Source organism: Orycteropus afer, unplaced genomic scaffold (assembly GCF_000298275.1).
Source record: "Orycteropus afer afer isolate SDZICR_OR568_19922 unplaced genomic scaffold, OryAfe1.0 scaffold00092, whole genome shotgun sequence".
NCBI lineage: Eukaryota > Metazoa > Chordata > Mammalia > Tubulidentata > Orycteropodidae > Orycteropus > Orycteropus afer.
The window spans coordinates 1,774,966-1,790,428 of NW_006921679.1; the positions used below are offsets into that span (position 1 = coordinate 1,774,966).

General features: G+C 42.4%; 2 protein-coding genes across 2 annotated transcripts in view; both read right to left on the reverse strand.

Moving 5' to 3' along the window:
- Positions 1–8,705, reverse strand: part of XPO4 (exportin 4) — a 171,061-nt gene extending 162,356 nt beyond the window's left edge. The window contains exon 1 of the mRNA XM_007942506.1: positions 8,637–8,705. Coding sequence (XP_007940697.1) covers positions 8,637–8,705 — 69 coding nt within the window. The remainder of the gene's footprint in view (positions 1–8,636) is intronic.
- A 1,826-nt stretch (positions 8,706–10,531) lies between these two features.
- Positions 10,532–11,332, reverse strand: LOC122150123 (cytoplasmic polyadenylated homeobox-like). Its single transcript, XM_042781168.1, has one exon. The coding sequence runs from the start codon at positions 11,330–11,332 to the stop codon at positions 10,532–10,534; it is 801 nt and encodes a 266-aa protein (XP_042637102.1).
- Between the last annotated feature and the right edge of the window lie 4,131 nt (positions 11,333–15,463).

Below are 15,463 nucleotides of genomic sequence, written 5' to 3' on the forward strand. Positions count from 1 at the left end.
TTGGTGAAGTGTCTGTTCATGTCTTCTGCCCATAAAATGAATATTTTTGTTCCTATTTTTAAGGTAATCATTGTTGGTATAAAGGGACTCTTATAATTGGTTTATTTAATTGTATCTGGCCTCCTTGCCAAACAACAATTGGTTCTAATAGTTTTTTTTTCTGCAGTGTTTATTCCTAATAAAATGAATATTTTTGTTCCTATTTTTAAGCTAATCATTGTTGGTATAAAGGGACTCTTATAATTGGTTTATTTAATTGTATCTGGCCTCCTTGCCAAACAACAATTGGTTCTAATAGTTTTTTAGCATTTCCTTGGATTTTATTTTTCTGAACACCTTTCATTTTCTTTCCAATATATGCACTTGTTTCTTTTTCTTATCTTAGTGCCTCAGCTAGGCCCTCTAGGAGTTGAATCATAGCTATACTAGAACTCTTTTTCTTACTCCTAAGAGTATCAGCATTTACTAGTGTTTTCAAATAACTGTTTTATATTGTATTGAGAATTCCTTTCAATTCCTAGTTCACTACACCTTTCATGATAAAATGTTGTTCAATTTCATCAACTTTTAGGTATCTATGAAAGTTTTCAAAGGTCTTTTCATAATCTTCTCTGGGTCATGGTTCTGGGTCAATGTGAGCTTGACAAATTCAAATGCAAAACTAACATTTAAAATATAAATTATCTTCCTGAGGGAAAGATTTCCCATTAGTGCCATTTTCACACCATATAGAGCCATAGCAGGGACTAACAGGCAGAGCTTAAATAAATAAAAATGCTTATTCCTTCTAACAAGAAAAGTAAATGCTCTAATCAAAATTCTTAAATTTTTGACACGTGCATACTGGTTGTTGTTAATATTAGTTGCTATCTAGTTGATTCAGACTCATGGCGACCACAGTATGCAACACAGAGCCCCAGAGGCTTTCGAGGCTGTGACCTTTCAGAAGGAGATCGCCAGGCCTGTCTTCAGAGGCACCTCTGGTGATCTTGGACCACAAACCTTTCAACAGTGCAGCGCTTAACTATTTGCACCACTCCACTGCCTGCGCATATTGGTTATCAAAAACATAAAAAAGTGTTATCTTTTAAATAGGAGAGGGTCAGTATGTACTAAATAATCACCTTCTCATTCTGTTAAGTACATTCTGATGTACTTAAAAAGAATGTATTCTGGTTATAATTTTTAAATAACATAGAAATATCAAAAATATCAAAAATTATATCTTCAAATATCAAAAATTTGAAATATCAAATTTTCAGGTCTACAATTGGGTAACCTCCTGAGTTCACATAGAAAGACTCCCACTGAAGGGCATGTTAGCATAAACTTTACTTATTCTAATAGGTATTTGACATACTCTTAAAAATTTGTTGTTGTTGGTTCCAAACACACTATGGTCTCTGAGGCCTTACTACAAATATAACCCTGCACCAGGATATCCCTTATCCAAACAGGGAGCTCCAATTTGTCCTTTATGACCCAGCTTACAAGTGGTCACCTGTTTCAGGAAGCTCTTTCTGTTTTCCCACCTCAGTCTCCATCGATGTCCCTCCCCGGTACTCTCACAGAACACTATGACATACCTCTGTGATAATACTACATCGTGGTTGCTAATATATTGGTTATTTTGTCCTAATACACTATGCACTTCTTGAAAACAAACTCTGTCTTCTTCCTATATCCTCCGCATACAACAATAACCAACATATACATAATGAATAAATGCTCTAGAATGAATGAAAGCCAGAGTGTGAATTACGGATCCAAACTAGCTGTAAGACCACAGGCAAATCATTTCCCATCTCTGAATCTCGATTTTCTCACTTACAAAGTTTCTCTCTTCATCCTGTTCATTTCACAGGACTGAAGTGAGAATTAAATGACATAAGAAGAACTTCTGTATGTCGCTACAACTTGGCAGACGCTTTCAAGACAATAATCAAATTCCACTACAATTAAAACTATGAAAACAAGTCATGAACCCTTTCATTAATGTTGGATTTAGACCTAATAAAATCCACTCTGGCTTTAAAACAAATACATAAAATTCTTTTTCTATAAAGTATCAGCACACATGCATGTACTTTCTTTTTCTTACATTATCACTGCACACACATTAAAGACAATTTGTACCAACAGAAGAGTCAGGGTAACCAAAGCAAGAAAACTCAAGACAAGAAAGAAAGCACTGAGACTTACGGTTCAAGCCAATGTAATATCAGTATATAAGACTAAACTTTTCTATGTGGTGTCTCTCAAATCAAAACTTGCTCTTACATTTTATATCTATTCACAAAGTAAACAGAAACAAATTGACTTAAAATTCATCTATAATATGAGAAGAACAGAGATACTTATGGATACAGTATGGATTATATAAGGAGCGCTGGTGGTGCAGTGGCTAAGGCATTTGACTGCTAACCAGAAGGTTGGAGGTTCAAATCCACCAGCTGCTCCACGGAAGGAAGCTGGAGCAATCTGCTTCGGTAAAGGAAAGCAGAATAGGAACCTGAGGGGGGTCACTGAGTTGGAATCAACTCGATGGCAGTAGGTTTTGTTTTGTTAGTATAGAAGATATAATCACATTTATTTATTAAAGGAATAGTTTTTATTTTATTTGTTTTTATATGCTTAGAAAATTTCAATATGGATACTTGTTGTTGTTGCTGTTACATGCCTTCGAGTCAGACCTGGACTCACAGCGACCCCTCCTTGGGTTTCCGAGGCAGTATCACTACACAAGTAGATTGCCCCATCTTCCTTCCGAGGAGTGGCTGGTGGGTTTGAACCTCCAGCCTTCTGGTTAGCAGTCAAGTTCCCTAGGTACTATGCTACCAAAACTCCAATATGGATACTTAAGAATCTGTAAACAGTCATCTTTGAAGAGTGGGAATGGGGGTGTAGGGACCTTTTACTTTTCCATAGTCATCTGTGGTAGTTAAAGTTATATGTCAACTTGGCCGGGCCTGGTTTTGAGTAGCTGGGCAACTGTAGTATTCCCCATGATGAGACTGGTAATCAGTTCCATGGTGGAATGTACTGAAGCAGCTGAGCTTTTGGCACACTCGGACCCTGCATGTAGCCGAGTCTTCAGCTCAATGGTCTGTTAATGGACTTTACCTAGTGCCCTGCCGTGCTGTCTGATAATCTTAGGACTGTGCTATTGCACTTGTCAATCTTGGGTTTGCCAGGCTCAGAAGCCAGCAGCTGTCTAAATTAAGAGAAGCCTCCAGCTTCAGTGGGCCAGGAGCAAGAGGCAGAGCTGAAGTCCAAGGTTGAGGGGCCTTCCTTCACCCAGACCCTAGAGCTGGCACTCTGAACTCGGACTTCTAGCCTCTTGAACTGTAAGAGAATCAAATTCCTGTTCGTTTAAAGCCACCCATCTGTGGTATTTGCACTAGAGAACCAAAACATCACCCTTCTGCACAGCTTGAATTTCTTACTATGAAGGTAGCCAAGATTTGTTTTTTTAAATCAAGAAAATATAATCTCCTTTGTATTAAAAAAGAAAAGAAAAACTATACATACATATATATATATATATATATATATATATATATATTTAAAACACAGAGGAAAAGGTCAAAATACACTGTCACAGTGCTAATAGGGATTACCTAAGGAGCAGGAGCTGGGGTTGGGGATGCGGAAAGGGAGAGGAAGAGGAATCTCACTTTTTAGCCTGTAAATGTAAGTATTCCTGATGTACTTAAAAGGAATGTATTCTAATATAGTTATAATTTTTAAATAACATACAAATATTAAATCTTTAGGCGTACAATTAGGAAGCCTCCTAAATTCACATAGCAAGACTGCCACTGAAGAGAATGTTAGCATAAGCTTTACTTACTCTAATATTCATTTAATATGCCCTTAAAAATGCGCTGTTCAGGGAGACAGCTTGGGAGGCAGGAGTGCATGGGAGGGAAGGCCACAGGGAAAAGGTTAACTATGGGGAGGAAGTGGGAAAAAAGCTGTTGCATTGTGGGAAATTGCAGTTAATGTCATGAGACAAAATGTGTATGAACTGGTGTATGGAAAATGAATTTGCTCTGTAAACTTTCACCCAAATCACAATAAAAATTAAATTTTAAAAAAAGTGCTGTTGTTGTGTGCAGAGTTGCTTCTGACTCACAGCAACCCCATCCATTACAATGTAATCTTTATGGAAGTAGATTGCCAAGTCCCTCTCCCCTGGGGAGGGAAATCATTCTTTACATTGAGTGCTATAAAATCCATAAACATTTCTTTCACTCTATCAGTCTAATAGACCACTTTATTTTGAAGCTTATCCAAAAACCTAAATAGGAAGGAATTCGAGAAATACGCAGTTAGGCGAGTGCAACATCCAAACCAGGTTTAGAAATGTCCCTCAAGTAATAAACGTAACATTTACAGTACTATAATATGTTGACTTTGAAAAGCAACATGGTTCAGTAAAAAGGAAAAGTTAAACAAGAGTTCTGAAATTGGAGTCTGGTGATGTGGGTTCTGGATTACTCTGGTTACTGGTTACTTTGCTGTGACCTATCTTGGGCAAGTCACTTTTATCTCTTTCAACTTGAGCTTCCCCAGTTGTGAAATGGAAAGGAAAATGCCTACACTAGGGCCTTAATTGTCAGCTTCTCACTGTTCCCTGCCAGAAGTTGATCACACCTAAAGACCCGACTGCCAAATTATGCATTTGTAACCAAACAATAGAACTGCTTACGGTTTCCTTCTTGGACTCCCTAAGTTAAGACCTCTGTACTAAAAGCTCTCTCAGGGAACTGTTACATTGTGAGGAATTGCAGTCAATGTCATGAAACAAAATGTGTTAAGAACTGCTGTATGGAACAGGAATCTGCTCTGTAAACTTTCACCCAAATCACAGTAAAAATTAAAAAAAAAAAATTGCAGGAGGAAGGAGGTGAGTTTGGGGGCAGGGGGAATAAAAGATCTCTTACAACTGTTCTGCAAACTAAAATTCTGTGTTGTGAATGAGAGGAACACATTTTCTAAAGGAAAATTTCAGTTAAAAAAAAAATGGAAGGCAACACTAATTAATTTGAATTTTTAAATACATTTTTATAGTTTAAAAAAAAATAGCAATTCCATATGAATAAAATTTCCTCAGATTCACAAATGAAAAAAATGGTAAAATAACACATTTATCTTTTTTAACATCCCAAAAGGAGATTTAACAATGTTGTTGTTGTTGTTATGTGCCCTCCAGTCGGCCCCAACTCATAGCAACTCGACTCATAGCGACCCCTCCTTGGGTTTCCGAGGCAGTATCACTATGGAAGTAGATTGCCCAACTTTCCTTCCGAGGAGTGGCTGGTGGGTTTGAACCACCAGCCTTCCGGTTAGCAGTCAAGTGCTTTAGGCACTATGCTATCCAGAGCTCCCTTAACAATGTTAACTAAGCCCAAATGATGAGGAATTGAAATGGATTCATTTGGGGTTAACAATGTTAACTAACCCCAAATGAATCTGTTTTACTTCCTGGTCACACCCATCATTGAGTTTAGGCACTGGTAACAGACAAACCTCACTCTGTCACTCTCCATGTAAATTTGGGTAAGCTATTTAGCATCTAAGGAGCTCTGGTGACGTAATGGATAAGATCAGTGGTTCAAACCCATTACTTGCTCCAACAGAAGGAAAAGATGGGGCAATCTGCTTCATTAAAGACTTAAAGCCTTAGAAACCCAATGGAGGTCACTGAGTCAGAATCGATTTACTGGCAGTGAGTTTTCATTTTGTTTTGTTTTGTTACCTTAGCATCTACACGTTAGAATTCTTTAGTCTATATCACGCAAATTAATAATACCTGCCTCACAGTTAAAACCAAACTCACTGCCATCCAGTTGATTCAGATTCATAGCAAGCCCCTTGGGTTTCTGAGGCTGTAAATCTTTACAGAAGCAGATCACCTCATCTTCCTTCTGCAGAGAGGCTGGTAGGTTTGAACCACCAATCTTCTGGTTAGCAGTCAAATGCCTTAAGCACTACACCACCAGAGCTCCTTACATAATCCATACTCTCCTAATTATCTTTGTCCCATAGTTACTGAGCGTTAAATACGTAATATGTAAAAAGTGGTACAATGTCTGGCAGGCACAGAGTAAGCACTCAATAAATGTTAAGGCGCTCTGGTGGCACTGTGGTTAAGGCATTTGGCTGCTAACCAAAAAGCCGCTGGTTCTAACTCACCAGCTGCTCACGGGGAGGAAGCTGAGGCACTCCGCTTCTGCAAAGATTTACAGCCTTGGAAACTGTATGGGGCAGTTCTACTCTGTCCTCTAGGGGCACTATGAGCCAAACTGACTCATAGGCTGTGGGGTTTTGTTTTGTTTTAATACTACTAATTTTTAAAAAATGAAATGCAACTTTCATGCCAAGGAATAATGCAGTAATTGCTACTGTTACCATCAGGTAGGCATTTCTGAATAGTGAAATTTTCAAAAAGTAAATTTCCATTCCTAGTAAGATATTTTCCCTTTTCAATATTCTTTTCCTCTGGACACAAAAAAAACCATGTAAATGGATTTTCTCAAACAGCACATGAGGGGTGGTGAAATAGTGTGGAAAGAGACCCAGCTTTAAAGTCACACAGATCTGAGTTCCAGACCTAATTCAGTCACTTAGTAATTACATGCCCTAGGCCACTTAAACTCTCTCAACCTCTTAAAGCTATTGCCAAGAATACGTACAACACACATCAAGTCCAACATATGACAGTGTAGTATGCACTCAATAAACAGTATTATTATTATATAGTATTATTACTATTTTTCTTAGCTACCAACAATAGATGATAAAACTAGCTTTGCAGGATGAGAGGGAACTAACTTGCTTATGATTAAGAATACTAATTTCATCTATCAGTGCTAGAACCAAACCAGTGTTTCCTGGGTCATATACTTCCCTTCCAGGATCTCATGAAAATGAGAGCCCCAACTCCTAGAAAAGGAGCGCCGGTGGTGTATGTGATTAAGGCATTTGGCTGCTAACCAAAGGGTCAGAAGTTTGAACCCATCAGCTGCTGGACGGGAGAAAGATGGGACATTCTGTTTCCTTAAGACATACAGCCTTAGAAATCAGATGGGGATCGCTATGAGTTGGAATTTACTCAATGGCAGTGAGTTTCATTATTTGGTTTAGCTCCTAGAAAAACTTCAGCGATTTCAGGTAATTGTACATTAGAGATTTTAAGAACCTTGTATTAAGGGGGTAAATGACTAGCTTTTTCCAAACTTCGTTGCAAGAATCGGAAAATGTTATCTATTCAGTTTGTGACAAATAAAACATTTAAGTTTATTCATGTTGCAGTAAGTAAGTCTGCTTTTATTGTTGTTGTTATGTGCACTCAGTCGGCCCTGACTCATAGCGACCCCTCCTTGGGTTGCCAAGGCAGTATCACTACGGAAGTAGATTGCCCAACCTTTCTTCCGAGGAGTGGCTGGTGGGTTTGAACCACCAGTCTCTTGGTTAGCAGTCAAGTGCCTTAGGCACTATGCTACCAGAGCTCCCCTGCTTTTATTAGGCTTCTCGATTTCATGCACTAAAAAAATCTGCTGTTGACTGTGAAAATAAAACTTGATAAATAAACTACGAACTACGGTAGAATTATTTATACTATTTTAAAATGTGAAGCTTAAGCCACATAACCCAAATACCAAAAGCAAAAGGGAGGAAGTCCAAAAAGGCAACAAAAGCTGGCTAAATTCTTAGAAAGGCTGTACATCAATTCAGGTAATTAAATGATTTGCTAACTTCCAAAAATAAGGTAGAAACACTGGTTATAACTGGCAAGAAAACAAAGCTGAGCAATACCAATACATAGTTTACTGAGTAACTAAATGTAATTCATTCTTACTTCTAGACTAACTGCGTGGAGCACTTTTATTCTTTGAACTGGCCTTCTGAAACTCTAGTCAATATGCTACTCATCAAGTTGTTTACTGAATAGTGTAAGAATACCGTCAACAAGTACCGTACACTATGCTATCCATAATGCACGACCCACAGGTAGCTCGGTACTGGACCGATTTTGCCCGGATGACCTTGGTCCCAATGGTTTCCCTCTCTCCCTCCTGCCGGTCCATCCACGTGCTGCCGGCTGCAGTTACCCCACAGGTAGCTGCGTTTCAGGGAAAGCTCTTCGGGACCCGAATGCACGAAAGGACCGGCTGCTAACAGCACCCAGACAGTGCCATCCTTTTCCTCCCAGCACCAACTCCCTAGTGACGTGCGCACAGCCCCACAAACTGCCCCGACCCAAACCCTGCAGAGACAACCCCAACCTCTCTCTCCGCGCCTGGCTCTGCGAACCAGTCTATGGGTCAGGGTGTAGGGTTAAGACCTTGGCACAGAAAACCCTCTTTCCTACTCCGCCACACTCCCGATACCCGTCTGGGGTGCTGGGCAGCTAGGGGAAGGAGGACAGCCCCAGAAAAAGGGGGACGAAGGCAAGAGGAAAGAAGTAGGATGGAGAATCCTGCGCCACGCCACCGCCACCTCCTCCTCCACTTCCAGGACTCCCCAGAGGCCCTTCCTGGTCGCCAGCCCAGCGGGCGGCAAGAACTGGCCAATCAGAGCCGAACGGAGGCCCGAGGGTCCCGGGGCCGGGGTCGCGGCTTCCTCACCATCAAAACTTTGGCCGCGTTCTCCAGCTGAGCGATCACTTCTGGGGGCCCCAGCGCCGCCGCCATCATGGTCTCTCTTCAATGACGCGCCATGCGCTGCATTATGGGAGCGGGCGCCCAGGTGGCCAATCGCGGCAACGGCCCTGGTGCCCCGCGCGCTGCCTAAGGGCTGTCGCGGTCGCCGTCGACGCCGGCGTCGCAGCCTCCGCCGATCTGGCCCGACGCCGCGCTATGCAGTGGCAAGGGAGGGGAAGGGCGTGAGCTGAGCCAACGTCTCCGGGGTAGGAAGCGCTGGAGCTCAGGGCCGGGCGAGGCCGACCAGCGGCTCCAGACGGCTCCTCCGCGCCCGCGCTGGTCCGGGGACCCCTAGACCCCGGCCGCCCCGCTGCGCATGCGCACTGGCCCAAGCCCTAGGGCTCTGGCTCCCCTTGGCCAGACTTCCCGGTCCTAGTCCCGTAGACACACCCCTCCCTGTCACCCGGTCTCGCTTGAGACGCCAAGTCCTCTTCCTCGGTTCTCTGCCCTTCTCACTGCCCGCCTCTTGCCTTTCTTTGCATCTCTCCTTTGCACATTCCACCTCCCACTAAGAGGATTTAGACTTTGAACCGCTCTCCTAACTTTCCCCCTTTTCCTGATATTGCACCTCCTTTCAGATTATCTGCCTTCTGCGTTTTACGTCTCTGTTTCTACTGGCCTTAGAATAGAACGCTTCGTCTTCTTATTGGAAGTCCTTCTGCAAAAGATTTGTCAGAATTTATTTGTACAGCCAATTGTTGCGAGACCTGAACAGGAAAACCCATCCTTTTGCCGTTTTCACTTTCAAGGGCTGTATCATATAGGAGACACAAACTCTATAACTTTGGCTACCGGCCTTCCTGAATCCAATAAAAACTCACCACCAGTTACGCTAAGTTTAAGGAATCCAGAAGAATGATATCTTAGTTCTCTAATGCTGCTATAAGAGAATACCTCAAGCGAGTGGTTTTAACAAACAATTTTATTATCTCAGTTTGGGAGGCCAGAAGTCTACATTCAGGGCGCCAGATCAAAGGGAAGGCTTTTTCTCTCTAAGGACTCGGGGGAAGGTCCTTGTCCCTTTCCTACATCTGTGAGCCCAGGATCCTTGGAGATCTGCATGTTTTGGCATCAGTCTTCTGCATCTGGGAGCTTCTAAGCGTAGGAACCACAAATCTAAGGAGGCTTTCCACTCCCAGCTCTTTTCTGTGGTAGTCAGGTCCCTCTGACCTTAATCTCAAGCGATTGACTCAAAATACAACCTAATCCTGTGGATTGTATCCTGCCTCATGAACACAACTGCCACTAATCCTACTTCTTTAACATCATAGAGGTTAGGATTTACAACATAGGATAACTACATCAGATCACAAAATGGAGGATAATTACATAATTCTGAGAAGTATGGCCTAGCGGAGGTGACACATATTTGGCGGGACACAATTAAATCAGTAATAGACCTGATGCTCTAGCAAAAGGGACCAACAGCTCATAGAATCTTCCTGAAGACAGCATTTTTATGTTCAGATTTCCAGAGTGGTCTTTTCCTTTGGACGGCTGTGTCGATGCCTGGTAAAAACCATGCTTGCTGTTCTTTAAAGCCTAGTACCACTTCCTGCATGCACATCCTTAGTCCATGGGCTAGAGCAAAGCACTCACACCAAAGCTGTTGCAGTTGGGCCCTGGGTTGCTCTGTAGTTCTATGCTGCCTATCTTGCTCCGGAGACAGTGGTGGTGACCTGATCACTGTTTGGAAAGATGCCTGCTGCAGCTGAGAGCAAAAATAACTCTCCACTGGTTTGAGGATACCAACCCTGCTCTTGCGACTGAGGGGAGGGCAACTGTTGCCCCAGATCCCCATGACTCATGTGCATTAGAAGCTACTCCTGGAACTGCAACTTCTCTTGGCAATTCTGAGGCCGTTGAAGCTGCTGCAGATGATGCTGCCAGGCATTTTGCTGCTGTCCTTGTAGTGAGTAAGGACAGTTCTTCCACTCTTCCTGCTGTCTTGCTCCAAGCACGCTATAAACATCAGGCAGAGGGTAGGGGCTTACATACTGGCCTTCCCCTCTCGCAGGCCTATCCCTGTCAAAATAGTCCATGGATGATGTAAGATGATGAAAGCCAATTGCTGATCTGTAGTTGGGAAACTGCGAACCAGGAACCAGTCCACTTCCTGTGTTACCTTGATACTCCAAAGCGTGGCCTTTTCCATTGTTTGGAATCCCAGAGGGGCCTGAGCCGACTTGTTGACTGGGAACCCCTTTTGTGTCCAGAGAGGAACAGCCAGGTCTAAGTAGATGAGTCTCCTGGGAATGAGAGAAGCTCTGTTCAGGGATACAGTCGGGAGCTTCAGATGTGGTAACCTGAATACTTGAAATTGTGTGACCTCGGACAGGGAATTCTTTTTGTTTCTTAGCCACAAATATTTTGCATCTCTCTTTAGCTGGTAGTGGAGCTCTCTTGTTCTGGAACCAGTTACAAATTACATCTTTGGAACAGTGGACTAGGTTGGACAGTTCTCTTCTGGTTGTAAAGTCAGGGTAAGAATCTTCTAAAAATGTGTTATTAAGTATGAGCAATTCTTCCATAGTAAACGTATGTCGTTTTCCTCGTTTCCGCTCTGTTCTCATTATCTTCTCATGACCATCCTTTTCAATTGGTGAGCCATTGGAAGCCATGTTGATTTCTCATCTAGGATCTTTCCAAGTGATAAAATAATGGATTCTGGAGCGGTGACTTACGGTGATTTCTCTAGGAACAAAAACAGTCAAGCATGAATATGTTTAAATATACGAAAACCAAACCCACTGCCCTTGAATAAATGCTGACTCAGTGACCCTATAGGACAGAATAGAACTACTCCATAGGGTTTCCCTGGCTATAAATCTTTACAGAAGCAGACAGCCTCATCTTTCTTCCCTGGAGCAGCTGGTGGGTTTGAACCAACGTTTTGGTTAGCAGCTGACTGCTGTTACCACTGTACCACCAGACACACTGCCATTGAGTCAGGATTCCAACTCATGGTGACCCTTTAGGACAGAGTAGAACTGCTCCACAGGGTTTCCAAGGCTGTAAATCTTTACAGAAGCAGATTGCCTCATCTTTCTCCCAAAGAGTGGCTGGTGGGTTTGAACCACCAACCTTTTGGTAACAACCAAATGCTTTAACCACTGCTTCACCAGAGCTCTTGCCACCAGAGTTCCCTATAAATATATACAGAGAGATTTATCTCAAGGAAATTACTTACATGGTTGTGGAGGCTACACCTAAGGCACAAAGGATGTGTTCCTCCTGTCTCTTTCCTTCCTCCTGGGTGCTAGTCAGGCCACTCTGACCTCTCCTTGCTCCTTTAGGCTCTTTTATATTCCCAAAGAGATTGAGTCCAAATGCAATGTCATTTTGTAGATTGGATCCTGCCTCATTAACATAACTGCCACTCCTCTGGCCTCATTTACATCATAGAGGCTAGAACTGAGGACACTTAAGATAATTACATCAGATCGCAAAATGGAAGACAATTGGATCATGCTGAGAATCATGGCCTAGCCAAGTGGATATATATTTTGGGGGGGGACGACAAAATTCAGTATGTAACAGAGGGCATTCCACAGGGTCTTCCTTCACTCACCGCTGTGTGGTATTCAATTGCCCCAGAGGTTTATACAGCCTGTGACAGCAGGAACTCAGCGGAACTGCCTTGTTTTTCCAGGTCTCCCTTTTACATCTTTGACAGGGTGCAGTTCTTTCCACTTTTCTATTATTTGTTTTATTATTTTATTTTTTAAATTGTTTAAAATGGTGCTTCAGGTGCAAATTTACTAAGGAGATTTGTTTTACATTCAACAGATCATGCACATTTGATTTCACGCCCGATTACAATCCCCAACCATAAAAATTCTCCTCCTCTCTTCCCTGTGACTACCCTCTCCCTGCCGTTGAAGCTGCTGCAGATTGGCTCTCGTAGACTTGTTTTAATTGTCTTTAACTTCAAGTTGAACTTGCATGTGAGCAGTTGATGGTCTGTTCCACACTCAGCTCCTGGCCTGCAAAGTTCTAGGTTCTTCTAAATCTGGAAAGTAAATGCTACAAATTTCAAATTGATGACAGTAAATATTAATCATCGATAGCATTTACTAGGAGGTCTGGTGGCCCAAGGCCTAAGGCATTTGACTGCTACCCAGAAGGTTGGCAGTTCAAACCCACCAGCCACCCTGGGGAAGGAAGACTGGACCATCTACATAAGGGTATCATCTATGCATTCCTGTCTGTCCATCTTTCCCTCTATGTGATTGCTACCCCTCTGATGTCTCATGGTTGATTGATCTAAGGGGTGCATCTCTCTAGGGTAGGTGGGTGCATCTCCCTGGGGTAGGTGTTCTGCATGTAGGTCTCTCCACTGTCAGGCTGAGAGCCAATTCACGAAAGTAAGTCCATTTCTAGGCCTGAGGATAACACAGGACCATAGTCTCAGGGGCTCCACCAGTAATTTGACCAGTAATTCTGGTCAGATTTTTCCTATCACACGTTTTGTAGAAAATATTTACGTTTCCCTTCTCTGATGGGTTTCAATCTTGCACAGGTTCTGGCTTTCACAGGTTTTACTGTAATAACTTAGGGGAGAAGGAAGTTCAGTGCTAATAGCTAAAATAACACTTTGAAGACCCATTTTCTTAACCTTGCCTCTCCTTAGCCATCCTCACAAGAGACCACAGAGTGAGTGAGAACAGCTTCTTGCGCCCAACCTGATTGCTACGAAGATTACCATGCTGATTACCACAAGAGATTCTGCTTTTAGAATCAATAACTTTTCAGCATTAGTAACTTTTAAGAGTGTGAAGGAGTTCTAAAACCAAAAGTCTGCGAAGCGCTACCTCAGAGACTTCCTCGGTTGGTCATACTGCCCTCCTACATATCCAGTCTAGTGGGGAGGGAAGCACCACTTGCCAAGAGGGCTTTAGTTAATTTCTGGAGTTTTTTTCTTGTTTTTACCATTACATTTTTGCCTGGTTTGTTTGTCTGTCACTACAGAAATACTATTTCTTTCTTCTTTTTAAATTCTAATTAAAAATTAATGTTAATTTTCTGTTTCTAATTTTCCATCTTTAATTTCAGGCTTTGCTATGATGCTCACATAGTTGAAATCAGAGACCCATATTGTTAAACTTTAGAAGAGAACACCGCATTTTCTTTTTATTCACCCTCAGTGGTTAAGCGCTTGGCTGCTAACTGAAAAGTCACGGGTTTGAATTCGCCAGCCACTCCATGGTAAACGTGGCAGTCAGCTACCGTAAGATGACAGTATTGGAAACCCCATGGGGCAGTTGTATCATTTGGTAATTTTTCAGCTGTACTGGAGAAATGGGGAGTCTGCCTTATTATGATTTGTTCAACTTCTTTTTTTTTTTTTTAATTTTTATTGTGATTTGGGTGAAAGTTTACAGAGCAAATTCATTTTTCATGGAGCATACACATTTTGTTTCAAGACACTGACTGCAATCCAATAATGTAACAGCTCTCTTCTCACTTCTTCCCTGTAGTTACCTCTTCCCTGTGTCCCGTGGACTGCAGCCCTCTGATACAGAAGGACAATTTCACTCCATGCTGGCTGACCCCAGTGACCAGATGCACCAGCTACACTCTGTCGCTGTTGTTTGACTGCTATTTCCCTACCAAAGGAGTGCTGGTGGCATACTGCCTAAGGCATCTGACTGCTAACTGGAAGTTTGAGGGTTCAAACCCACCAGCCACTCTACAGAAGGAAGACTGGGCAATCTACTTCTGTGAAGATTTACCGCCTTGGAAACCCAAAGGGGGTTGCTATGGGTCAGAATATACTTGATGGCAGTGATTTTGGTATTTTTTGGTTTGTTTATTTATGATTTTTATTTGGTTTATTTCCCTACCATAGCACCATCCCTATCCCTGCAATTTTTGATTTTTATCCTTTTTCTCTTTCAACAAAACTCAAGTCCACCTCTTCTCAAAGACATCCCCAACCAGCTCCACTAACCGTGTCACTACAAATAGACTCAAAACAAAGAAAAGGTCATATTTAAAGCAAAACTTATTCTTTCTATAGTCTTAAAATCTTCTCTGCAAAGTTATGTGGTTGTTGTTGTTGTTAGATGCCGTCGAGTCATTTCCAACTCATAGCGACCCCATGCACAGCAGAACGAAACACCGCCCGATCCTGTGCCAACTCCGTGATCCTTACTATGCTTGAGCCCATTTTCCCAGCCACCGTGTCAATCCATCTAGTTGAAGGCCTTCCCCTCTTTCATTGACCCTCCACCTCACCAAGCATGACATCCTTCTCCAGGGAATGGTCCCCTCTGACAACATGACCAAAGTAGGTGAGACGAAGTCTGGCCATCCTCGCTTCCAAGGAGCATCTCAGCGGCACTTCCTCCAGGACACAGCTGTTAATTCTTTTAGTAGTCCATGGTACCTTCAGCATTCTTCGCCAGCACCACAACTCAAAAGCATCAACTCTTCTTCGGTTTTCCTTATTCATTGTCCAGCTCTCACATGCATAGGAGGCAACTGGAAATATCATGGCCTGTGTCAGGTGCACCTTAGTCCTCAAGGAGACATCCTTGCTCCTCAGCACTTGAAACAGTTCCTTTGCAGCCAACCTGCCCAGTGCTTACATGTCGTCTAACGTCCTGACTGCTGCTTCCATTGGCATCAATTGTAGAACCAAGCAACGTGAATTCTTTGACAACCTCAATCTTTTCTCCATTTATCATGATGCTGCTTATTGGTCCAGTTGTGAGGATTTTTGTCTTCTTTATATTGTGATGTAATCC

Coding starts and splice junctions, on each gene's coding strand:
- LOC122150123 (XM_042781168.1), bottom strand. CDS start 11,332: ATGGCTTCCAATGGCTCACCAATTGAAAAGGATGGTCATGAGAAGATA.